At 42.3% G+C, this 27290-nt stretch overlaps 1 protein-coding gene across 2 annotated transcripts in view; it reads left to right on the top strand.

Annotated features, from left to right (window-relative positions):
* Window positions 1-1815: 1815 nt before the first annotated feature.
* Window positions 1816-27290, top strand: part of MTMR10 (myotubularin related protein 10) — a 44667-nt gene continuing 19192 nt past the window's right edge. Inside the window, exons 1-6 of one of the 2 annotated variants that reach the window (XM_022554643.3) lie at window positions 1816-2246; window positions 2777-2837; window positions 13255-13391; window positions 15167-15239; window positions 16019-16161; window positions 22497-22587. In XM_022554643.3, coding sequence (XP_022410351.1) covers window positions 2187-2246; window positions 2777-2837; window positions 13255-13391; window positions 15167-15239; window positions 16019-16161; window positions 22497-22587 — 565 coding nt within the window. In that variant the 5' untranslated portion in view covers window positions 1816-2186. Of the gene's footprint in view, window positions 2247-2776; window positions 2838-13254; window positions 13392-15166; window positions 15240-16018; window positions 16162-17687; window positions 17863-22496; window positions 22588-27290 lie in introns of those variants that run through there. The other variant, XM_022554644.3, reaches the window with a different exon arrangement.

Here is a 27290-nt window from a genome sequence, read left to right as displayed (position 1 = left end):
GAAATCAGAGTTTTTCCACTTTTCGACTGTATGGTCACTTATTAGAGTTGTAGATCCTAAGAAAACCTGTATAGCAAAAGCCAAATTATAGTAAGTCGTTTCAGTATAAAGATCCACATATTCCTTGAAGAGTATTTGTGGAAAAAAATTTTTTGTCTAGTTTTATTGCGATGTAATTGATGTACGTCACTGTATAAATACAGCTTAAGGTGTACAGTCTAATGGTTTGACTTGCATATATTGTGGAATGATTACCGCAATAAGTTTAGTGGGCATTCATCATCTCATGCAAATACAATAAAAAGAGAAAGAAAGAAAAAACCGCTTAGGATTTACTCTCTTAACTTTCCTATAAAACAGACAGCAGTGTTAATCATATTTATCATGTTGTACATTATATCCCTAGTACTTATCGCCTAACTGGAAATTTGCACCTTTTGACCACCTTCCTCCAATTCCCCTTCCTCCCATGCCCTGCCTCTGGTAACCACAAATCTGATCTTTTTCTATGAGTTTTTTTTTTTTAATCCATTTAATGTAGAGAAAACACGGACTATTCATAAAAAGGTGTTAAATGTATGTGCACAACACTATCTTTAGCATCTATAACTCAATGGGCTTAACATTTTAAAGTATGATTGTGGTTTCCGGTCAAAATGGAATCATATGGCACTCAAGTTAACCAGAACGATCAGTGGGGTTCTGGATCCAGGATAAATTATTTTCCAAAAAAACGTACCTTTTGAATCTTTGTTTAAATCCTTTAGTGTTTCCATTAGCAACACTTGTCAGTATGACTGTGATTCATATGGCCACATTGGAGCTTCCCTGTGACATTAATTATAATATGCTGGATTAGGGATTTATTCTTCAAAGCATAAGAAAAATCTAGTCTCAACTAATAGATTTACCAAAATGAAACATCACTAGCCCCCTTACCAAAGGCTGCTCCAGTTGGGAAACATGCTAAAGAGTTCAGAAATGCCCTGCGCTTGATATGCTGAAATTCGCCGGTTCTTTGCAATTAACGGGCAGATTATTCGGTCCATAGCCTATTCGGTCCACACCACTAAGGTCTGACTCTTGCTGGGCTTTTGATCATTTATCTGCTCACTGGTATTTTTACACGTGAGGATAGGCACGAAAAGAAAGGAAGGTAATTTGCTTAATATCTTTTTCCACATTAAAGTTTAATAAAGAGGGTAGAAGTTAAAGTAAATGGAGGAGTCCGGGTTGCCTGGCAACGTCCTCCGTCAATAGCCTCAGCATCCCGTGGAATTCAGCAGCAGGACACCCCAGTCTCAAAGCTTTCCGCACAGACAACCGTGTGATGGGAGAAAAATCTCCCCCAGTGTCGACCTTGAAGGCACCGCGCTGACCGCCTGATCCCAGTCACTGCCGGCTGCCCCGGGCCGCCTTCCCGGTGCCCGTCCCTCACACGCTGGCCGTAGACAGCGTGACCGGCTGAGCCCAGGGTTCCAGGGTCCCCTTCCCCCGCCCCGGGCTCCTCCCGAAGAAGGAAAACGACACTAGTCGCGCGAGCTGGAGGACTAGCGAGCAGCGTCAAGGGGTTTGTCCCGGGGACAGGGGGACGGCGGGGCAGCCGGCACGGAAGCTTGAGCGAAAGCCGGGGCCGCCTCCCGCGACCCCTATGCCCCCCGCCGGCCGCCGTAATTCCCTGCTGGCCGCTGTGACCCCCCCCCCCCTCGGGCCGCCTCCCGCGGCTCCTCTGACCCCCGCGGGCCGCCGTACGTCCCCGCGGACCGCTGTGGACCCTGCCGGCCGCCATAGCAGTGCTCCCACCCCACCCGCCCGAACCGGCCTTTCAAGATGGCTCCCGCGCCCCGCTCCCCCCCGGCGCTCTCGCTGAGGGCCGGGCAGCGGCGCCAGGCGCCAGCCTCGCGTTCCGACTCCCGCGCGGCCTAGAGGCCGGCAGCGGCCGGCCGCCGGCCTGCGCGCTCCGTCTCTCGGGGCGGGGCGGCACGCCGGGCCCCTTCCGGGGATGGGCCCGGGCTCCTCCCCGCTCGGGCGGGCGCTCAGCCGTGTCCACGCCCGTCAGCCCGCCCGGCCCGGCTGGCCGCAGACCGAGCCCGGGCGGCCGCACGGGGAACTCTCAGCCAGCGGGCGTCGGGAGGCGGATCCCGGGCCCCGACCGGGACGGGCCGAGCCGAGCAGGCGGCGGCACCATGTTCTCGCTCAAGCCGCCCAGACCCACGTTCAGGTCCTACCTCCTGCCGCCGCCCCAGGTAAACAGCCGTCTCCCCGCGGCGCCCTCTCCTCGCGTTTCCGGGGAGCCGAGCGCGGGCAGGCCCAGGAGACTGCCCCGTCCCCCGGACCCCGGCGCGGGGAATCCGCCTTCCCGGGAACCCCGCCGGCTCGGTGGAAACTTGCAAAACTCCGCCGCAGCCGTTCTCGGCTCCGAGACGGGACTCCAGGGAGCGATCGGAGTTGGAATTTATTTAGCCCTTCGCCTGGCGACGGTCTCCGTCGTGACCGCCGGCAGGATCGCATCGCCTGTGGGCGCTTAGTGGAAGGGGTTACTTACCTGTCGTAAATGTGAACACCTGGAAGCGGCACTGGCGGTTGTAGTATTTTTATGGCCAGACTCTCAATTCCATCACGAGCAGATCCTTACAAGAGTTCGGTAAAAATGTGTAAGAATTTAAGTGGGGGGAATACGTGTCTGTCGCCTGTGTCATCACCTGGAAAATAAAATTTGCTTTTATCAGGCGGGAAAAAAGTTTTGATTTTGATTTGTTTTTCTAATGTATTTCAGACTGACGATAATATTAATTCAGAACCGAAGATTAAAAAACTGGAGCCTGTTCTTTTGCCAGGTAAACATGAGTGTTCTAACAGATACTTTAGTAATGTGTTTTGGCCTAAGATTATTCCACCAGCTAGTACCATGTGGTTAACTTTCCTCATTTACTTTAAACTTTAGCCACTTAAAAATCTAACGACTGAGGATGGAAAAAAAAGGATTGGTTAGAACTAAAGGACAGCAACAAAAAGTAATGATTAATTGGTGTTTGTCCTTGAAAACTTAAGCATCGTAGAAAACTGTCAAGAATACCACTACCTTATTTCCTTTTCGTCTCCTGAAATGTTCTTTTTTAAAGCGATCATGAATTGCTTAGGTGGTGAAAGGACTTTTTGCCCTTCTTGTCCATCTGCAATTTCGTGCATTCATGGTTAATAATCAGATCACATTTCAATAGTATAAAAAGCGACTTTTATTATGTCTGGGTCTCTATACCAATAACAAAGCTTAGTGAACTTTGAATTACTTACTTGGCAATTGTTTTTTGAAGGTGTCAGCTGTGTTTGCAAATCTTGTTTCAATTTAGAATAGGGCTTCCCAACAGAGACACTATAGACGTTTTGGGCCTGATAATTCTTTGTTGTAGGGTTGTCCTGTGCATTGCAGGATGTTTAGCAGCATCCCTGGCCTCTACCCGCTAGATGCCAGGAGCACCACCTCCTCTACCTCCTACTTGTGGGAACCAGAATGTCTCCAGACATTGCCAAACCCTTTTGTTAGGGGGTGGGGGGAACCCTAGGGGCAAAATTTTCCCCCTGTGGAGAAGCACTGGTTTAGAACAAAATTGACGTTAGAAGACCTTAGAGGTAGAGGTAGGAATTGATGGTAAATCGGAGATTAGTTTTAAAGCGTATAATGCATTTATTTGATTGGTATTTTGAGTTGTATAATAATTATACAACAGCTAGGAAGTCAGTTGTTTAATCTGATTATTAGGGAAAGTAGCCAGGAAAGCCTGTTTTAAACATGAAATATAATCAAATACCAGTTTGTGTGACTAATATCAATATTTTAAAATCTCAGTTGTTACTTAATGCTAAATCTGATAAAATGATTAGAACTCTATAGGTAGTAATTGAACAAATAGGGTAACTTAAAATTTTGTGCTTTAAAATTTTAAATATTAAGTAGGAACAAACATTTAAAACATAAACCTATGGTTCCCTATTATAGATGTTAACTCTTAAAATTGTTTTAAACTTTATTTGGGGAGTTAGTTATAACTATTTTCCCTTTATTTTGTTAATGCTTTTTAGCCAAACAGTATGTACTAAATAATCCTTTGTACTTGTCCTGGAAGTGAACAATAGAATTAATAAGTAACCTTTGCTCCCTGTGTGTGCTCTGTTTTGGTCTTAGTCACTCCAGGCATTTAAACAACCCAGCGGCAAACAGTGCTCTTCCTGAATGAATGCCTGTGAGCTATTGAACTTTGGGTCCTTTTACCCTGAACAGGCCCTGTTCTTTTTGATTCCCCCCTTCTGATATTTGATTTGATTTGACACTAATAAACCACATGGTCTTAGCTACAAATGATAGTGCTTGATTTTCTTTAGTTAACTTCTATATTTAAGCTTTGCTTGTGAAATTGTTACAAATATCAGTAAGCTCAAAGAACTTACATTGAGGGATTATCTTTTCTATAGAATTAACTAAAAACTTACCTTTCTGTTAAAAAGTCAACATTTTCTGGGGAAGTTGTAAACCCATTTCCTGACTGTCAGTGGTTTACTTGTCTTAGAAATCATAGCTAAGTCTGGATCCCCTGACCCGTGGTAGCTTTTCTTCATTGGCTCTGTGTGTGCATACGTGATGGCTTTGGCCCCCAGCATTCTGTTTGCACCTAACCTATTCCTCACAGAACATTTAGTCAATGCTAAATTAGTGTGTCTTTGCCCTCCTTCCCCACCCCTTCTGTTCTTAACTTCCCATCCTGGTCTTCCCATGCTCTTCCCGTTCTTTCTGTCCGACCCCCCCGTCATGGTCTCTGTGCCCTGCTTCACCTCTAACCTCACCAACTCCCGCCAGAACCTCTGTTGCTCCCTTTTCAGCCTGTGAAATCTGGAAAACAAGTGGAGAGTAACTGAAGCATTGGTGATCTATAAGACCTGGACTGCACTAGGGCTTTGCCTAAGAGGGCTTCATAATATAGTTCTGGCCTTCATTATAGTCAGAAACCAAGAGAAAACTTGGCCAAGTCACCTGCGGCTTTGCACAGACACGCGAAACAAGGAAGTAATTGTTCAGAGGTATAGTGTTGGATGTTATGCTTTGGCAAAATGCCTTGGGTTCAAGGATATCCTACTTCAGTTGCCCAAAGTTTGAACTTTTAATTCAATAAGCAGATGAAAATTGAAACACAAAATCAATTGTTTATTTGCAGTTACCAAGTGCTCTGTTGAACTTAGCGAGGCTGAATTTAAAATGATCTTCAGCTTTTATTAAACAAAGAAAACAGAAGAAATTGACTAGGAATTTAATTTAGATTGTGGTTTATGTTAGTAATATTCAGCTTGCCTGGTTCATGAAACTCCTTGAGATGGAGATTGTATCTAATTCAGTTTTGTGGTACCCAGTGTCCAGCATAGTGCATCGAGATGTTGGTTGAGTGAATGACAGTGAAAGGACCCCTCAGACCACCTGCTTAAATTGTTCCCGTAGCCATGCGTGCGTGCGCACATACACAGACAAACAGACCAACTCTCAGGTTTAGGAGGAAGGGGAAGACTCTTACTTTATGCCATGTGTCTTGCTCTCTCCCAAAGCCACACTTCTCAAGAAAATTGTACCTGAGCCTAGAACTGAAATACAGCGCTCTGTCAAAGCACCTGGCCTTTGCCTAGGCTTTCTCTTCATCTTCCCGTCATTACCTGAATCTCATTCTTTGACGTTTGTGTTGTGTGTGTAAAATCACCCCAGTCCTTTTGAAAAGAGGGAGAGTATGAATTCTAAACTGTGTGTGCGTGTGTTCCAGCATATGTTTGTGAGAACAGGTGTTGCCACACTAGCTTGTGTCTGCTTGGGTAGCTGCTGGGCTGGTGGGTCCGTTCACTGAGTCTGTGAGCACCTCCTGGGTTCCTGGCTTCATGCTAGCTGGGAAGGTGCTGGAGGAGGAGTGGGCTTGAATTGCAGCAGGGCTGGGGCAAGCTCCATGCTGCCTGTGGACAAGGCAGAAGACTGTGACCTGGACCAGTGGTTCCCAGATTCTAGTCATGGCCTGGCTGACATCAGATCTGGATGAAGTTTTTATCAGCCCTTGGTCAAATTGAGAAAATTAAGAAAAATGCAGGTTTTTTCCATAAAGCTAAATTGATTTGCTTTAAATTCTGAGATTATGTCCTTCCAGCTTCTTTGGTGTAGATATGTTCTTCTATTAGTAGCTGTGACTTTAAAAAAGTTTTTAAGTTAGCTCTTGTGTAGGTTCCCTGAATTATTTTTGTAGTATACCTGTTTTGTGGAATCTGAACTGGAAATCACTCCATGAAATTATTGTAATATTATAGGTACAATTTAATGAACACTCACACAGAGAACATCAGTTGTTTTATCTGCCTGGAGTCTTTCCACCATCTTCTGAGAAATGCACCCTCTCTCTTCTGACAAATTCTCCTTCCCCATCTCCACCCAGCCCGGGGTTCTCGTGTGGCCAGCAAAGATGATAACCCACCCCCAGACTGCTAGCGTGAGCACAGGTTTGCCTCTGGATGTTTTCAGATTGGTACTGAGGAAAGAGATCCTTTTCCATAGCGCCATCCGTGGCTGAAGCACCAGCAGACTTGTCCAAAAGAATGACGTCACGTGTTGAGAGCGGCAGAGGCAGAACACCGAGGGAGAGTTCTGATGGTCCCATTTTCCTTGAAGTCCAGCTGACACCAGAGCCACAGAATATTTCTTTTTGCCAAGCTAGTTCCAGGCATGTTTCTTACACTTTCAACTAAGATCCTTAACTAATATATGATATAGCTTACAGGTTACTCCTCATGACAGCCCTGTCAGGAAGGTACCAGTTTATCTTCCTTTGACAGGTGAGAAAACTATACAAGTCATAGAGGTTAAGTAACTTGCCCAGTGTTGCCCAGCAAGCAAGGGCAGAGCCAGGATTAGGAGCCTGACTCCCAGACTGTGTCTTTAACCACTAAGCAGCAGGGCCTGCCTGACTGTGCTGACACCAGGGTCCAGATTTATGCTTTGGGATTGGATAGCCGGTGGGTTGGATGTCGTCCTAGAGGGAGTGCTCTAGGTGAGGTAAAAAGAGCTCTGTCCTCGGCTCTGCCCTTTCCACAGCAGACAGATTTGACCCAGCTTGACAAGCAACTTTCAAACGATTTCAGCTGCCAGAAAATGGAATGTCTCGGGAGTCAGTGGACTTCCTGTCTCTGGCCGAGCTGAGCAGAGGCTGGTGGAATGCCAACGGCTTTGTCGTGAGGGGATGAGATTTGCAGCAAGTGGGGCTCAGTGGGCTTTCTCTCTCCTCTCTCTGGGACATGATTTTTTTTTTTTTAATATTTATTTATTTATTTTGGCTGCACCAGGTCTCAGTTGCGGCACACAGTATCTTCATTGCGACATGTACACGGGATCTAGTTCCCCGACCAGGGACTGAACTCGGGTCCCCTGCATTGGGAGCGCAGAGTCTTACCCGGTGGACCACCAGGGAGGTCCCTGGGACGTGATCATTTTAGGGATCTGTGGGGTGGGAGGGGGACGGCCTGAAGTGCTGTGGCCACGGCCTGAGTTGATGGTTGAGTGGGTACTGACTGCTCATTCCGTACTGCTTGGTAGAGGGGGGCAGCCGAAGAAGAGGGCTCCTGCCCTGAGTCTCAGTTCACTGGCAAGTGCTTCAGTGGAGGAGAGCCGAGGTTGTGCAGGCTCGGAGGAAGGGCACCTGAGCCGCATTTGGGGAGGGCCTGGCGGTCGGGAGAGGACTTGTGCTCTGCCCTGTGGTGCCCGCTAAGACTCAGCCTCTGTGCACAGGCGAGGGTCGGCTCGGCCCTCCCTCTTCCATCTGCAGTGCCAGCAGCACTTCCATTAGGAGATTAACTAGTAGATCGATAATGAATGCACTGATTGTCCCAGTCTTTTGTAATCAGATCAGAAAAGGATAGGACCTAGGGCCATCCAGAAAATGAAAATAGCCATTGTTGGGCAGCTGTCTTGTTTATTGCTTTTTTTTTTTTTTTACATGTTCACTGTTTGGACCATTTATGTTCTACTGTCCTCTACCTCACTGTACGTCTTATTTCCTCAACTAGATTGTGAATCCCTTAAAGCAGACTGTCTCTTTCAGGTGTTTTTTGTTTTGGTTTGGTTTTTTGTAGATAGGCTTTAGAGATCCTTGTAGACTGAATTTCGTAGTATTTTAACTCTTAGATACCCAGCTTTTGAAAGACAGAAAGCCTTGTAACTGCTCCTTGGAACGATGAACGGTTTAACCAACTGCGGTGTCTTAGCATTGGATCTGTGCCTCGCCTGGACAACCTTCTTCTGAGGGTTTGGAGCTGTCCATTCCTCCAGCGCCTGTTACAGGACCTCAGGTCACCTCCTTACTCCTGACCTTGCAGCTCCTGCTCAGAAACTCTTCGTGAACCCCCTTAAGGAAAATCCTGCTTAAACCAAAAATAAAATCCAAAGTCTGTAACCTCTGTAGTTTGCTGACACTCACCTTGCTGACCTCTGCACTGTTTCCCAATGTTGATATCTCCTTCACTCAGACCCAGATGCCTTTTTCCTTATTCAGGCCTTTGTTTTTGTGATCATGTGTTCTCTCTGTCTTAACCCTCATCTGCCTTCAAGATTTTCCTCTGGTCTCTTCCTGAGGTCTGCACTGCTGACCTTCCTCCAGCCCCCATCGTGGGTAGCTCTTACTGGACGTGGTACTTGATTCCGTGCTTTTTTGTATCATGCGTGACCCTGTGAGTACCAGGAGCGGCCTCCGATGTCTTGTGCTCATCTTGTACAGAGCTTCAGCTTCCCTTAGTAACTGTTAGTCCACTTTAATTCCTGAAGTTCGCTGCAGCTCAGGTGACACTTGGACTACCCTGGCTTTAATGTTGGAAGTCCTGCACGCCAGGAATCCCCAGTCCCAGGCTGTCTGGGATGGTCACTCACTGAATGTAAAGCCACAGACTGAGCTATGCCTTGGGCCTCTGCACATTCCGTAGGTTAATTAGCTACTGTGTACAGTGAGGCTTTGTCTTAAACTATTTTTCAAGCTAAAATTTATGGGAAAAATTATTTTAATTCATCAAACACGTATTGACTTTCTAAATGTGTAAGGTATTATGAAAGATAACGTGACATAATTTTTGGTTCTCAGGGAGTTAAAAACTTCCCTAGCTATACCATTTAGAGACTTATTAATTTTAATTATATTTCCTTTCTTATTTATCTTTACAGATGAAAGGGTCTTGAGAAAACAAACTTTGATGATTTGTTGATTCCTTCCCAGGTTATAGTAGAACGTCTTGGCCCATCATCTTCTAGTTTAGACAGTTTTTTCTCTGGTGCTTTTTGCTTACCCTGCACTGAAGCTCGCTTCCTGCTTTTTCTTTCGTGCGGCTCCTGTCGCTTCCTGCCCGTGGTGTGCTGGCAAGTGCCCGGTGCTGAGGGTCCTCCCACATGGCTGGCAGCACACCGCCCTCCTGCCGGAAAAGCCCAGGAGGACAGTCTCTGGGAGCTTTGAAGCTTCAGTTCTAAGTTTCCTCCTCAAGGTCACTAATTTAAAATGTAGCAAGAACCGCCTGGGCGCTCTTCTGTTTCTGCATCTGTCCCCTCTGGGAAGAGGCGCTCTGAATCCCCTGTTTCTCTCCCGCCTGTGAGCTGGTTTCCCGGCCCACAGGACTGCAGTTCGTGCCTGGCAGTAGCTGAGGACAGTTCCTACCCAGGGCTTCCGCTTGTTTTATAAAGTGTGAGCAGAGAGCCGTGCTGCATGATCCATGTATTTTAGAGAGTGGTTCCATGTGAACAAAATTTAGTGTCGTCAACTAAAACTCAAGCCAGGTTAACTTGGTGCTTATTTTATTACATGCTTATTATGATAATAAGAAGTCCCAGTTCAGCATCTCCCCGGAAATGCCCTCCTTTTCTTCTTTCCCTCCATCCCACCCTACTTCTTTCTATCCCACAGGCCCATTTCCACTGTCCACTAAGAAAGCTATGTAACAGTTTTCCTTCAAAGACCATAACCCAGTGGGTCCCTATTTTACTGTTGTTGCTGTTGTTTCATATATTTCTTGTCCATCTTCTTTTCTTTAGTAGTTTTATTTTTAAATAAACTTGGATTTGTAAAAGGGCACAGATAGTTAACACATACTCTTCACCCAGCTTCCCCTAATGTTAATATCTTATAACCTCGATAAATTTAGCTGAACTAAGAAACTAACAGTACTGTTAACTAAGCTGCAAGTTTGATTGACATTTCCCTAGTTTTTTCACTAATGGCCATTATTTTAGCGCCCCTGCCAGGACACCATGTCTCCCTAGTCTCCAGCCTGTGACAGTTTCTCCGTCTTTACTGATGGATGATGAATTCTTTCATCTTGGCTCCTCTATCCTTTTGAAATGTTCTCCTCTCTCTCTGTCTCTCTCTCTCTCCCCCACCCCCATTCCCCCCTCTCTTTTTCCCTTCCCTACTTTCTGGCATTCTGGAACTATCAGAAGCTCCAGATTCAATATGTCTTTCCTCTGCCCCAGCCCTGGAGTCAAACATTTCTCCAGTGAGTCCTGGTTCATTTTATTGGAGAATGGTATTTAAATACCAAGATCTGAGTGCCGAATGTGGTTTGTTACTGGAGGCGTTTTCAGGAGACAGAGTAGAAAATGAACACATGCACATAAGCCATGTATACACACACCTCCCTTTGTTTCTTTACCTCTCCATCTTTGTATATATTAAGATATACCTGAGTTTATACCGATGTCTCAGACTCTAATCTAGCCCCACAGAGTTCATTCACAGATTTGTGCTTAATTTTGCTTTTTTATGATGGAGAATGGGGAGCAGAGCAGTTAGGCCTGGATTTCAGCTTCACTTCTGCTGAGTGCTGCGGCTCATTGGTGAGAAAGGAATCTTTTGACCTGACTGTGGCAGACACATTCTGGGGGAAGGTTGTTGGTCCTCAGTGCTGCTGAGCAGGCCTCCCAAGCTCTGAGGGCACCGTACCATTGCAGGTGGAAAGTGCCTTTCCTCTGACAGGATATGCCTGAGTACTTCTTCCAAGGCTTGTTTCACATAATGTTAAGAGTTGTCACTTAAGCGACCATCTCTAGCACAGAGCTGGGCAAGCTTTTCCTGTGAAGTCCCAGACAGTAAATGTTTGAGACTTTTCAGGCCGTGAGGTCTCTGGTTGCAAGCACTTAGCTCTGCCTTTGTCCCGTGGAAGCAGTCATAGACGGTACACAAATGAATATGCATGGATAGGTTTCAGTAAAGCTTTATTTACAAAAACCAGGGGGCTGCATCTGGGTTGGCCAAGCCCTGGACCCATTAAATGCCTTCTCCTCCTTTCATCTTTGTCGCATTCTCACTGCCTTTGTGGACTGGATATGTTACATTTGTGCCCTTGGGAAGAGAGTCGGGTTGGTGGAGAAGTGCTGCCCGAGCACGTGCATCATAAACATGGTTGGCTGACGGCACTAGTGTGGCCGCGTGTCCTGTCCCACAAGCCCTCCACCTCTTCCTTCCCACTGGTAGATTTTGCAGCTCTCTGTGCGTGTGGTAGGCGAGCAGGGGTGGCTCTGGGACAGTTTTCTGACTTCATGTGCATTTACCCGCCAGCACTTATCTCCTGACCCTCTTGGCGCGTGGCCGTGTTACGTCACTGGTTTCTGTCTGTCTGGAACCACTCCTGCTCCATTGGTGGTGCTGGTCTGGTGAACCTGGAGCAGTGAAGTGGTTCATTCACTCGGGTGTTCAGCACTCATTGACCAGGCCCCTGCCCCATGCTGAGCCTTTGCCTTGCAACTAAAATGTCAGCATCAGAGAAAAACCAGTCCATTTTCGACCCTCATGGGGCATGTGATCCTGAGGGTGAGACAGGCAGTGGTTTTGAAATATGTAGAGTATGCATAATTGCAGCTGTGGTCATTGCTGGGAATTACAGGTAAATGATGCTGTGATTGAGGGAGTTAATCTAGGCACGGAGAGTTTTTAAGGCATTCCTGAGAAAGCGATTGGGCTGAGGCAGAAGGAAAGCATATTCCAGGAAATGGGCACAGCATGTGTGAAGACCCCATGGATCTTTGCAGTCCGGCCCCTGAGAGGGACTAAAAGGCCAGTGTGGCTGGAGAGGGAGAATGAGGACAGCAGCGGGGCTCAGGGTGCGGGGGGGGGGGGGGGGGGAGGTGGGGAGGAGGGCGGGAGGCCACGTGGAGGAGGCTTGACTGCAGAAGAGACAATTACTCCATTGGTCTGAGCCGAGAATTTGACATGGGCACGTTTGAATTTAACCCTCAGGTAAATGTTAGGGTTCTGTTCTTAAAACTCGTCTTGTACATTTAAGAACTTTGAATAAAAGTTATTTTTGCAGTTCAAATTTATTATAACATTTTATTTAAGAGAGAGGATTGTTTTGAGACTCTAGTTGCTCTCTGTGAATTGGTGGGTGTTTGGGGCTTGTCAGCAATGGTTCTGTCCATCACTATTAGAGGTGTTTGTACTGACAGAAATAGGCAAAGTAGCACAGTACCCTAACTCTTCTACCATGGACCCTAGAGAATGATTACTTAAAAATGTCCCTGGGTCTGGTTGCATTTTAGAACTTGAAATTAAGGATTAATGATGACCAAGCTTCAAATCAATTGCAGAAAATTATTCTCTTCAAAGAACATGAAAACTTTTGTTTTAGTTTCTTATATTTAGTCTTCCCTTTTAACTCTAAAACTATATTTTAAAGTTTTATTGCCAGCTAAGTTATAATGTGAGTGCAGAGGGAAATTCAGTTTGTCTTTATGGAATGTATTTTAAAATAAATAGATTGCATTATTAATTTTGAGGTTAATACTGCATTGTTTCTCATACTGAACTGTCTTAGGAAGGAATCAAAGGTATCGGTTTGGGAGATCAAGTCACATGTTAATAAAATACAAATACCCCATCAAGTAATACTCTGAAGGAGACAGTGCAGCTTATTTCTTCTCCAGGGCGCCTTTCGGTAAATAAATAAGGAGGGACAGCATGGCATAGTAAACAATGCAGACTCCAGCTCAGCCCTTCTGGTTGAACCATCTCAGACCCTTAAGCTCTTTGTGCCTCAGTTTCTGTATCTTACAAATGGAGCACAATGCCCCATTGTGACTGTTACCGATGTGAGGTCCTGGTTCAGTGTTTCTTCTTATCATCATCATGAAATCTTCCTTCTAGGTCACACAGCGACTGTTGACATTTTTGGTGTGGTTGTAGCTCACACAATGATATGTTTCTTTTTGTAAAGGAGAAATTGTCGTAAATGAAGTCAATTTTGTGAGAAAATGCATCGCATCGGACACAAGTCAATACGATTTGTGGGGAAAACTGATATGCAGTAACTTCAAAATTTCCTTTATTACGGATAATCCAGTGCCATTACAGGTGTGTTTGATTTGTATGCTGTTTAATCGTATCAGGGCTTTTGACTCTAAGCAGTATGTATTATCAATATTATATAAAGCACAGATATGGGAAAATTATAATAAAATTATTAATAAGTGATTAATATAAGTTTGGGAATGTATTATATTAAAATTCAAAATAAAGTTTAAGGAGAATGTTGAGACTTGAGGAGTATAATTAGTGAGATGGTTTTAAGTCACATTGCTGTGTTTATCCTCTGTGATCTTTGCTTATATATCCTTTTCAATAAAGGAGTTATTATTTCCTTCTAAATATTTTAACCTATCTATAAAAACAAAGGTATCCTTTTTTACTACTCATAAAGAAAAAAAATTATATAGCAAATAATTTCATAGATGCTGCACATTTTACATATTTTATAGTATCTTTAACTAGTATTTTTCCAAAAAAGTCAAATTCTCATTTCAAATTTCTAGTAGTTAGAATGAAGAAAAATATTGATAAAGTTTTTCTTTAATAACCCTCTTGCTATTTTATATTCTTACTGGAAAACAACAGTTCCATATAATTTGAGTTTTCAAAAAGTCAGTCATGGGCTTCCCTGGTGGCGCAGTGGTTGAGAGTCCGCCTGCCGATGCAAGGGACACGGGTTCGTGCCCCGGTCCGGGAAGATCCCACATGCCGCGGAGCGCCTGGGCCCGTGAGCCATGGCAGCTGAGCCTGCGCGTCCAGAGCCTGTGCTCTGCAACGGGAGAGGCCACACAGTGAGAGGCCCGCGTACGGCAAAAAAAAAAAAAAAAGTCAGTCATTCGTTCGCCTAACTTAAAAATCCTGGACTTTTCCTCAACAACTATTTTCTGTTTTGATTTGTAAAGTGTTATATATACACTTTTACTCCCTAGACCTTTATTTGTAATAGTAATATTTGGATGTTAACTCTAAACTTTTGACTGAAGCACGTAACTATGGATAAGTGTATTTCAATCTATTGCAATCTGTTGGTATATTGAGACTAAATTTAAGGCATTTACAGATACCCAGTATGTAGAGACACAGCTTATTTGGCTGTAAACTTGGGTTTTTCCTTTTATTTTTGGCTTTATTTCAATCTTTGGCTCCAGATTTCACTATAAATGAGACTCATGTACCTGGAATAGCTTAAATCCAATACCACTAATAGGAAAAATAAGCCAGTGTCCTACCAACAGAAGGTTAATAGCATCAACAATGTCCTTAGTCTGAAAGTGTGTATAAAAAATGGGTTTAAAAAATAAGCTGCAGTTTGACTAAAGATTTTTTATTTTGAGTAGACTTTCTGCTGTAAAAAGTTATTTTCTGCTCTAAAATCTCCATTGTGAAACTCAAGCCATGATTTTACCCATTAAAATCTGATGACTTTGGAGCCCCATTTTTTTATTATTTTAGTGACAGTTTAACCAGAACTAGATATGCAAGTGTTTGGTGAAGCGATTGACAGTATAATATTACATATCCTGTATGTTATAATGACATTGTTGTATATAACTTGACCTAATTTTATTGTTTAAAGTGGGAAGAAAGGTGGAGAGAATGTGAACACAGTATGTGTTTCTCTCTTCCTCCCCTTACTTTCCTACTGAAGTGTGTTCTGTGATAACTATAGCCTTAGAATTGTCATAGCTGCACAGGCAAAAGCTTTTGTTCTTTTTAGAGATGGTCGTCGCAATTTCTTATCACACCTAAAAGTAAGGCTCATATTACCATCGTGAAGTTATTGGGAAAATAATTAACATGAATGTATTTTTTTATTTCAGAAATTCCATTATAGAAACCTTCTTCTTGGTGAACATGATGTCCCTTTAACATGTATTGAGCAAATAGTCACAGGTATGTATTATTCTTCACTCAGCCCCTAAAAGCTGGTTCTACTCGGGAATTCTTGCTTGAAGAGTTACACCTCTCAAATACTTGGGCTGGAGTTTTATTTCTGTAGGTTTTTTGCTTTTTCCCTTTTTTTTTTTGAGTCCCAGGAAAATTAATCAGTAAATTATTTTTAAATGGAGATATAAAATATATGGCTTTTTAAAAATATTTATTTATTTATTTATGGCTGCATTGGGTCTTCGTTGCTGCGTGCAGGCTTTCTCTAGTTGCAGTGAGCGGGGGCTAGCTACTCTTTGTTGCGGTGTGCAGGCTTCGCACTGCAGTGGCTTCTCTTGTTGCGGAGCACGGGCTCTAGGTGCACGGGCTTCAGTAGTTGTGGCACGTGGGCAAAGTTGCTCCGTGACATGTGGGATCTTCCTGGACCAGGGATTGAACCTGTGTCCTCTGCATTGGCAGGCGGATTCTTAACCACTGCACCACCAGGGAAGTCCCAAAATATATGGCTTTTTATATTTTCTAGTATTTGTCCTCTTTTTAATTAATATTTTAATCATTAAATATAGATGATGGTGGTTTTGTGCAAAGAAATATCTTTAATATCATCCAAAGCAAAGTTAAAACTGATCCCCCAAAGTTCTAGGAATTATACACAAATATGAAAGATTCTAGAGAAGCAGTACTAAGTGGTGGGTGACCTTCCGATTGTTTTCAGTAAGAATTTGTTAAAGTGTACTAAAGAGTGAATATCAAGAAAGGAATTTTTTTGTTTTTTTATTTTTTAGTAAATGACCACAAAAGGAAGCAGAAAGTCCTGGGCCCAAACCAGAAGCTGAAATTTAATCCAACAGAGTTAATTATTTACTGTAAAGATTTCAGAATTGTGAGATTTCGCTTTGATGAATCAGGTCCTGAAAGTGCCAAAAAGGTAATCCTGTTAAGTTTTATCATTGGTTTTGCACTATATTTACCAGTTGCAGTTCTGTATGGAAGTTCTCATTTCTCAATTGCTCAGTTTTTTGTTTTTCGGTTTTTTTAGGGGAAGTTATTTGATATCTCCTTATGTAAAGTCAAAGCCAGGAACGTTAATAGAACTGTTTCCTTGGACTAGTTTATGACTGCTTTAAAGTATTCTATGTAATTTTTTAATCAGCTCCTAAAATATGAAAAGCTGTCATGCATATCTTTTACATTAAGACCATTACCAGCCGTTTTTTTTCTTGGTTAAAAAGATTGAAAAGATGGTGATGTATTGTAATTGAGGTTTGTAAGACTTTTAATTCAGTACCTCAGAGCTTTATCAATAAACTAAAAGGTAGACTTAGGTTACATAAGGGTTAGGTAAATGTGTAGTTATAGGAGGGGTCTAATAAATATTAGTGCTTTAGAGAAATTTTAATAAATTAATTTGATATTCCACACAGGCGGCTAAAAGCTAGGGACTTTTTAATTGGGTTGTTTTTCCCCTGCCTTCCAGGGAATGTTTATTGCAAACTCGTGGAGTAAGATTCAAGGGCAGAAATTCCTCCTTCTTTGATTCCAGATTTTGGGTTTAGCAGAGGAGTGAAGCTGGTGGTCCTAAAGCCCCCCGGGCCAGTCTGTGGTTCAGCAAATGCAGAGAATAGTAACAGAATCTCCAGAAGCCTGCTCTCATGTATCGGGAATAGAGGAATGATGAGGGAGCTTTTGTGCCACCAAAAAGGGGAGCATTTGTTTTCCATGGTCAGTAGACTTACTGCAGTAAATTTTCTGTTGATATCAAAATGTGGCTGTCAGAAAGATCTTAAGGCAGCTGTCTTATGGTTTGGTGAGGAGGTGATAGATTTATTTTTAGAACCAGAGTCAACAGTTTCTTTATAGGAGGGCAAACACGAAATCAATGTCTGAAAATGTCTGACCATTGCAGCTAGGCTATGTAGCAGAATGGTGGTGGGATCTGTGGCTAAACATTTTCAGGTAGAGTGTGTATAACTACTTTCTTCATGCTGCAGGATGGGAAATTCAGCTAGATAACTTTTAAGGCTACTTTTAGCCATTCAATTCTGCAGTTTGTGATTTTGGCATTTTACTAATTTGAGATGCCTATTCTTATGTAGAAAGACTTTAGAATTAATTAGGTAGTAGACTGCGTATAAAATAGTTTAGCCAAGTTACTTTCTTGAACTCAGATATAGTTGTAATTTCATCAGAGCATCAGGAATCTGCTTGTGAAAACGTTACCTTCAGGATGTGTATCATTTCAAGAACAGGGACACCATGGAACTTAGGAGATGGGGTTAGGACACGGTATTTTTAAAATAAGAAATTGATACAGTGGCCCAATATTCTTTTAGAAAGTTGATATCTCTCCCATTTTCTCCTCTATTTTTCAGATGACAGTATTTCAGTCATTGCAAAGCATAATTATCTGGCTCGTTCTTGCACCATCTAGAGTACTTGTTGGTCATGTTTGATGTGTGAGGCAGTGCGCTAAGTTTAGTTGAGGAGATAAAGCATGAACAAATGAAAACAACAGTACAAAGTAGCAGCATAAAAGATGTTCCCACATAAATGATTAGCTTCCAAATGAATGAAACAGATAAAAAGTGCTGTGGAAATTCAGAATATCCCTTCCCTGTTGTTGCTGCTGGTAAGTGCTATAGGGGGCCTCATTGAACCGTCTACTCAAAACAGGCTAGGCTGGTCCAATTTTTTATGCCCTTTCCCAAGACCAGGTTTCTGGCAAAAATTCTTTTCCCACTGTTGTAAAATATCAAAAGCAGTTACCTCAGACCCAAAAGAAATACTCTCTTTATCTTTGTACAGTCATAAGGGGGGAAATACAGAAAAGAAACAGTGGCATTAAGAATATAAATGGAGAAATTTTTCCCTGATTTACATGTTTTCAAACACAAAGGGTTAAGTCACGTATGGCTGCCAAAGCTTAATGGCTTCATGAGTTAAAAACAAAAATTCTAGCACACCGTGTTATTTCAAGTGAAAGTTTTCCTCTAAAATTAGGTAACAATTGGGGAATTACAGCTTGATTCTACCTCCTGGAAATTTTGAATGCTAAATTTTCTCAGGAAATGCTTTGATTTTTGTGAATTGTTTTAAAATGACCAGATGCATGTTCGGAGTTCTCTGGTGGGTAAACCATTGATTATTTTTGGAAATACTGAAAGCAGTTATATTCCTATTTGAATTAATGAAATCTCGGAATGCTAAATTGGTTCACATTTTGTTAAATATTGCTCTAAAGCCTTCTGGTAATCTAGCTGGTATTTCCTGAGTAGTATTATGACAAAATTAGATGACATTCATCCTCATTATTCTTGGATTGTAAATAAGGATTTTGGGGAAAGGTCTATGTAAAGAAAAAAGGAATTTGGATATCTAGAATTGGATATCTGGCCTCAAAGCAACTTTGAGCCACCATTTCCTTTTGAAGAACCTTTGCTGAGGGGCAAAAGATTGTTTTTAATGATTTATCACTTACATAAAAAAATATATATAAAAGATGGTAAGTGAAATATATGCCCCTTGTCTTCACTTCATTCTCAAATTAGTTGGCTCTGATGAACCACTTGTTCAGGCATAGCTTCTAGAGATAAAAATTCAGCTCATCTATTTAAAGAACAAGTTGGCCTTTCCTGAATTGCCATTTTTGCCTTTAATCTGAGACTTACTCCTCGGTGGCTTTCAGACCACAGAAATACAGGAAACCAGTTTTGTTTGCCCACGTGCCAGCACTGGCTGTGTGTTAATCTTCTCCAGTGCTGTGCCCCCAGCTGGTCTGGGAGGAGAAACCACCAACCGTGGGTACTTCTGGCTTCTGTCCAGACAAGAATATCAGCCTCGGTCCAAAAATCACCTCAAAAGTAGTTTACTTTTTTTTCCTCCGATTAAATATTTACCATAATTTAATGTCTTTAATAAAGATTTTCTTCATTTTTCTCTGATACCCAGGCCAAAGGAACTATTTCAGAGGCAGTTTTTAAAGATGTAGAGAGAGTTTTTCTGAAATTTTTTTAACACTTAGGGAGTACATTGTAAAATTAGAATAATTTTACATGAAAATGAGACCTACTTTTTTAAGTCAAACTCTTAGTGATGGAATCTAGGAATGTGGGTGTAGGCTTTTTAAATAGTGTGTACAAAAAAGCTCAAGGAAGAGGACTTCTGGGAAAAAGCTCAAGGAAGAGGACTCCTGGCTTTCTCGATCTTCTCAGAGTGTCCTGCAGTGACAACAGGAATGTAACCCGGATGACACAAGTTGTGTGTACCTTTGTCAGGGTTCCTAGAGGTACCCCGTACTGAGGTTACCTGAGCTAAGTCCTACACACTTGTGGTTACACTGCTAAACAACAGCTATAGTTCAGGCTGTGTCCCCTTCCCCCCCAAAATCAACCATTGTGCAAGTGATTAAGCTGAGTTGCTTTCACATTATTACAGTATTTATAGTCTTCTTTAAATGTGGATGCCATTAAATAAGCTCATTTGTTTCCTAACCTTTATAAATGTGAGGTTGTGCTATTTTAAGGGCTTTTTAGAAATGGGCTATGTTGGGTTTTGCCTAGCAGATAGGCTTTGTGGCCATAAAAAACATATTCCATCATCAGTGATGTGTGGATTTCTTTTGTGTAAACAAGGCCCATGACTGCTTTCTGAATGTCTCAGAGAAAGTGATATCTAGTATTATTGAATTGGAGCATTTTCCTGACTATATTAGTAACTTATTTTGTGAACTAGTATTTTTAGTGCAGCAGCTGTTAAGCACAAAGACCCTCCAGAAAGCTACTGATGAGATGGCAGAAATGTAGGGGTCTTCAGGGCTTCCTCAGATCTGTGCAGAGAGACCTCTCCTGGTCTCCTTCTCTAAATTATTAACCTGCTCTCTTCTTCCCTCACTGTAACACTGTACATCCTCTTCCCTGCTGGATTTATTTTCCCCTTTGGCACTTATCATTGTCTAATTTACTGTAGTATTTCCTGTTTCTCTGGTTTAGTGTCTGTCTTCCCCACTAGAATGTAAGCTTAACGAGAACAGGGTTTGTTCTCTGTTTGTTTGTTTGTTCACTCCCGCATCCGTAGGACTTAGGACACGGTGGCGGCTCTGTAAATACCTGTTGAAGGAAGGAGACCTGGTGCCTGCCCTTGAGTAATTGAACTTTGTGGTAGAAGTAAAACAAAGAACCCTATGTCCTCCTTTTTATCCACTCTCATGACTATTGGGTGAAGACCTGGAAAGTACCGCTCCATAAGCACAGTTAACTGAAGAGATGCTTTCTATTGGAACTATTGTTATTCAGAGAGAACGGGAGGGTTTCCACAGTCAGTACTGTGCATTTGGCTCAGTCTGGGAAGGCTGATGAGGACAGACACAGCGTGGTTGGCTAAGCAGCGGGGAAGGGTTTCTCGAGCAGAGTGTGGCCGAGGGGATGGCTAGGACTGAGTCAGACACGATATGTGCTTCTAGACCAGGGATGGCTGAGGGGTGGTGGGGAGGGCACGGGATGGCTGGTAGAGGAGAGCTGGTTTGGTGAAGAATCTAGAATAAGAAGGTTTAATTTAGTATGCAGGTATCTGGGAACCACAGCAGATTATCCGGAGAACAAAGTTATTGGTCAAAATTTGATCTTTGGAAGAGAACCCTTAAGTGTTGTTGATTTTTTTTTTTTTTTTAAGAATGTAGGGAAACCCACAAAGATGCCGTAAGGCGAGTATGGCTTAAGGTTGTGACTATGATGGTGTAGAAAAATGGGACAAAAATGAAAAAGAATCTTGAGGAAAGTGCAACAAAGCTTATAAACTAAATATGGTGCCCAGAGGAACAGGAAGTGATGAGGACTTTTTCAAGGTGTAGATTTCAGTAGTTTGCTGCTGGAAGAAGTGCTTTAAAGACTGTTGAGCAGGTAGGGGATGGGAATGTAGGTCACTGTCTCCTAAATTTCCTCGGTGGGACTCTCATAGAAAGCTCTCCCATAGGCATTAAGAAAAGCAGGGTATTACATAAGTTTCAAGGAGCTTTCTTTGTTGTTGTTGTTGTTTTTAGTCAAAACTAAAACTAATGATAACTCTGTTCTCTTAGATGTATGTTTTAATTTAGTAAGACAGGAAACATTTATTCTATAGCAGACTCTTAAAATATATTTTAAACAAGCAACTGACACATACTTACCAGTCAATAGAATTTGCATCAACCCACCCCAGACACCGCTAATTTGACATGGACTAACAATTAACTAAACTTCTTGCTTGCTCACTGTTAAAAGTATATCATTCTGGCTTAATGCTTATTCTTCTAAATGATGCTTAATCTTTTGAAGTAAGAACATCTATTATTCTCTCCTTGCATATGTCTTCAGTTTCTTCTGTCTTCTTTGCTCATTTAAGAGTGTTTTCTCCCATGGTCTAGTCCAGGGCTTTATGGGCACAGAGCACTATCTTTCATTCTTTCCAACAGCAGTAGAGGGTAATCGCAGCCATGTTTCCACACGTGGCCTCCTCCCGAGGCCAGGTGTGTGCTAAGGTTATTCATCCTCACCGCAGCCTAGGTATTATCTTCATTGTACAGGTGCGCAGATCGAGGCTCCAAGAGATGAGTTGACTTCACACAGGTTACATGGCAGGTGCTTGGTAGAGCTGGGATTCAAGCCCTGATCTGTTGGATTCCAAAGCCCACACTTTTTCCACCATAGGCATAGCCTCAAACCATTTTATTTAAACACAGTTTTTTTGATGTACCTCTTTGAGCCGCCCATGTACCTCTGGATTTCTTACTAATTTTTTTTTGTAAGAAAAAATTGTAGCTTTTCTATTAAGTTTAGATTTTTTAATGCATGAGGGAAGAACATTAAAAGTTCATACCTAACAGTAAGCCTTCCAAATTGATGGTATTAAATCATTATAGTCCATAAAAAATGAAACTTCTCTTTTTCTTTTTTTTAGGAGTGGATATGTCACTGCCTTTTTGGAGAATGCTTCATTAGTTTTCAAGTTTTGTTTATCTGAATAAAAGTACATTCCTGTTAAAATTCAACTCAGCAAACACTTACTGAATACTTAGCATGTAGTCACTAAAGATTAAACAGTGTCATGGGGCACGACAATGAATGAAATCCCTGGCATTAAGGATCTCTTTCACACTCTAGGTCAACAGGAAAACATGGAAATAAGTCTATAATCCCTGCCCCAGATGACGCTCCCACACTCAAGGCCTTATTGTACATTTCATTTAACTAAGTGTGTTGAAATCAATTCTAAATGTAGAATTTTTCCTAGGTATGCCTTGCAATAGCTCATTATTCCCAGCCAACAGACCTCCAGCTACTCTTTGCATTTGAATATGTTGGGAAAAAATACCACAATTCAGGTAAATATGAAAATATTAACTATTGTGACTAACTTTACATTGTCTAAATTTTATTCTTATGTTTTATGAGAAGCTTCCAAGTACATGAGCTTTAATGATTGTAGAATTATTAGCTTCATAACTGTTAGGGAAGTAAGCACTATATACTAAAAGAGATAACATTTGTCAGATAACATTTAAAAAGTGACGGGGAAGAACCTATAAGCAACTGTAAACATAGGCTTATGAGAATCATGTCAAGTATTTTGCCTGTAGTCACTGGCTTGTATTTTATGATGAAGGAAGATACCTCTCCCTCCCCGCCTGTTAGTTGGTAACTTGAGTTAAAGTAATCTTATAAGAAAACTGGCAGAAAATTAAAAGATATTTGAAACTCATGATCTTTTTTGGCAAGGTGTGATTTCATGCAGAAGCTGAAATGGCTAAACTTTTTAGTGGACCTCATTAAGATTGTCAAAATATTGATTTTATATTTCTGAATAAGATTCATGAAAGGAAGATGAGCATTCATCCAAAAGACAAGTGTATTTTGAACGGTTTTTATAAAAGTGAATAGTTCTGTACACATATATGTCAGTGATGACATCACCAAGGAATATTCCAAGTGATCGTGTAATTCTGTGCATTCTTTTTATATACAAATAATTGTAATTTTGATCAACCAATTTTCTTTTTTTTTAACCTCATAAAAGGCTAGAGAAAAAACAATGAGGTCATGTCTGACATTAGCTCCTCGTAGGTTAGTGACCACATGTCCATTTGCCTGCTGGATCATGTGCTCTCCCAGTCTTTAAGGGAGAGAGATGACTCAGCTACACGTTTATAGTGAAAGGGCCGTTCACCCCAGCCAGCATGGTCTGGACGGGCAGCCTATAAATTACTAATTTTACTGGTCCTTTACATTTTGTTACCTCAGAACATGTATAGTAATTTAAATAATCTGTATAATAAAAGTATATTCCAGTATCACTGTATTGTAAATTCATTAAAATGTAGGAACAATACACAGTACCTGCAGATGCATATGGTATAAGTACACTGTAAACGCCATAGAGATGACATGCAAAGGTCATAGCTTTTATCTTATGGTACTAACAGAAATGGGGTAACGAAATACTTATAATTTAATTTTTCTTATCACAGTGCAACTAATTGTAACCTAGGCTTGAACAATACAACTAATTTTTAAAGTCCATTTCTTAACATAAAGAAAATTCACTTATTGTCCAAAAATAAAGTATTGTAGATCCGCACTAGTAGCTAGGCAAACATTCCTTTGGCGCATCTTCAGGCTGCAGACCGTGATCATCAGGGCTATCCTCAACAGGACTCTCACCCAGAGCTGTGAGAGAGTAACTGAGATGAAAGCTTCAAGGGGCACAAGAGTCGTAGGAGAGCCTTTGATTCCCTCTTGCATTTGTTGATGATCAAAACCAATTCTGGATGATACCTTTTTCCTAGTAGATGATACCTTTTTCCAGTCCAGGGTACAGACCCATGAGTTCTGCACAGTGTTCAGCAAGTACAGTGAACTTCATTATGCGTTTGGTGACGTGATGCCTGCTTCAGTTACTTCTCACGGTTGTCTTCATCCGTTCCTCGTGGGCATCTCTGGGTTGATAGCAGTTTGTTCAGTCCATAGCTTTCCTACTACTGGTTTCCTTATTCCCGTCAGTCACTTCTCTGTATCTTCTCATATGTAGCTTGTGGAGAAAATAACGATTGATAAGTAACACTTAAAATATTCAGGAACACTTTTATATTGCATCCTTCAGACTCCTCCTCCTTGACAGTCACTTCATAAACATAACACTTGGCCAAAGTTCTGTTAAGATTCCTCATAGGGTAACATCCTTTCATATCCTTCCATGCTGTTGCAGAAGCATAAACTGCACCTTTAAGAGCAAAAGAAGCCTGAAATTTCCACACACTGCAGTCAGAATTCATTAATTTGTGAGTGAAAGAGGCCCAATAATCCACTCTTGAACTTCTGGATGACACCTTGATTCATTGGCTGGATTAAAGAAGTCCTTTTTGCAGGCAGGTAGGTGACAAAGCTGTTTCCACAAATAAGATGTGAAGCTAGAGGATGTCCCCTGCAATTGTCTAAGAATCTTTTAGCTGGCCTTAGGCCTTCTGACGTTTTCTTTCGTGTTCGGCATCACTTGAGTGAAAAGCCAGTCATCCAGGTTCTTCTGCGAGGATCCTGAAGTATGGGGGATGCCCAGCACCCACAGGCTTCGGGACGCTCCGCACGCTGACACCGCAGGCGGCACTGGCACAGACAGGAACGATGGTTCTATTTTTGCTCTTTTAACTTGAAAGAAACCACGAGGATGCTGTTTTCACCAGTTAGCTTATTATTGGACAAATAATGTCCCAAAAATACAGATCCATCTTTGTTATAAAATTGATAAGATGTCAGATTATACTTCTGGACTAAAGAATTGAAAACCTCAGGTTACCTGCAGCCTCAGTGTTGGCAGCTCCACTGCATGACAGACACCTGCTTGCAGATGTGGTGACATAATCTCAAGGTGCAGTGTAGGCTCACAGCAGAAGATGGACATTTTCAGTGACGTTATTTTACTTCGTAATTTTATCCTTTTTTTTAAACATGGGTCTTAGTATTAGGTTTTCCTTTAGATGCTTATTTGAAAACCACTTACAGAGGACAAAATCCATTTGAAATAGTGTAGAAATTTTTAAAGTTTGTTGCTTGTCAGTTTTTTTAATATTTTCAGTGTAGCTGTAAATGGTTGTGATTGGTCCTCGTGTCTCGGGAATGCGAGTACACCAGCCTTGTGCACCGGAATCCCTGGGGGAGCTTTTAGAAAGACAGCCATGCCGGCCCCACCCCAGGCCCATAAAGTCCAAATCTCCTGTCCGAACCACTTTGTTGGCTCCGCTCTCTTGAACTTCTTAAATGATCGCAGTTCTGTTTTTCCCTTCTTCGCCCTTTGTGACTTCTCATTTCTGCAGTGTCATCAAAGCGATAGGCTTTCTTTTCATTTGTTGACAACTTTTATTGTCTTTACTGTTGCTTGAGGCCATTCTAAATATGGAGGGGGCTAGTTAAGTGGAAACACTAAGATCATTTCAACTCGATCTAGGATTAGACTTGTGAACTGTGTCACAGAAGATAATGAGGGTCAGGAGGGCTGACCTTGTTTCATTTTCAGTTGGCTGAGGAGGGGTGTCCTAAAACCTCAGTCAGATAACCGTCAGGGGAGCCAGATCTTCCTAAGACGACTGGCTTGGCCAGTCTGTTGCTGCAGCCCCTGTTAGTAATCCACTAGTAGAGCAGGCCACAGGCATCGGGCCTCTGGGACTTTCTGAAAAGCATTAAAATTTCCAGACTTTCTAATGGCAGATTGGGTACCTGCTACACATTCCATAATAAGCTCTCACTGAAGATGTTGAGTATATCAGAAATCTGGTCCTGGTTGCTGAGAAATGGACAGGTTCTACACAAGTAAAACCTGCGAAATAGCAAACAGTACTAGATCTTGTAGTTGCTCTCACTTTGTGTTCAGAAAAATTCACCTATTCTTAGTTAGATCTTGAGACTTTATGTGTTTTGCCAGAGGACCAATCTTGTAAACAGTGAGCATGTTCTCAGCCTAGCTTCCTAAGTCTGTAACCTCAGAACACTGAAAAGTATGCAGGTCTGGACTCCCAGCTAGGGCTGAGCTGCCAAGTATTTACATAGCTCTTTATAAAGTTCCAGTGTGTTTTGGTGGTGGTGGTCATTGCGTGGCGGGGACCTCTGTGCAATGTTGAATAGTAATGATGGTAGCAGGTAGTGTTTCTGTTCCTGGTTCTAACAAGGATGATGTGTGCTGCGTGTTTCTGATAAGTACCCGTTATCAAGTGAAGGAAATTCCCTTTTATTCCCAATTTGATAAATTTTTCTGTATTTTATATCATGAGCACGTGTTGGACTCTATCAAATGTTTTTCTGCACTTGCGAGGGTTTTTTCCCCTTTAATTTGGTCATATGATGAATTCCTTAGGTTTTCTAGTATTGGCTAGCTTGCTGTGGTTTTTGGTGCTCTGCTACACAGCGTGTGAAATGGGAATTGCCTGGAAGTTCCACGCAGGTTCCGTGTTCTGGAGAGATCACAAGTCCCAAGTTCCCCAGCACGTCCTCTGGTGGTTGTTACTCCAGAGCAGGCACTGAGACAGAGTGGCCCACCAGAATACGGGCTTAGAAGTAGCATTTTAATTTTTAACAAGCTCTGTTAAAATCAGAATCATCATAATTATAATTCTGATGCCACTTAAAGGATAAAATGCAAAAGTGCTAGCCCGGCACCTGAGACCCTTTATAATCTAGAGTAGCGCCATCCAGTAATGGGAATGTTCTGTCACCTGCATCGTCCAGTAGAGAAGCCACTGGCCACATGTGGCCATTGAGCACTTTAATGTGCCTGGTGCAACTGAGGAACTGATTTTAAAGTCTTTGTTTAATTTAAATTTCAGTTGAAATTTAAGCAGCACGTGTGGCTGGTGGTTCCTGTCTGGTGCAGCACGGGTTGAGAGGCTAGGCCCCGTCGCGTTTCCCAGCCTCCCTTCCGCCACCTCTGGCACCCTTACTGCGCTCGCTGTAGTTCATTACTCGGCGCTGTACCGTCCTTCCGTGTGTCTTACGTCCCGCTCTGCCTAGCACGCCCGTCTCCTCCTCACCAGCCACCTGCGAG

Source organism: Delphinapterus leucas, chromosome 2 (assembly GCF_059928025.1).
Source record: "Delphinapterus leucas isolate spDelLeu-1000000601 "Yukka" chromosome 2, BTC_Dleu_Yukka2, whole genome shotgun sequence".
In the NCBI taxonomy this organism is placed as follows: Eukaryota; Metazoa; Chordata; class Mammalia; order Artiodactyla; family Monodontidae; genus Delphinapterus; species Delphinapterus leucas.
Note: the sequence above shows the minus strand (reverse complement) of the source record. Positions and strands in the feature narration are given on the sequence as shown.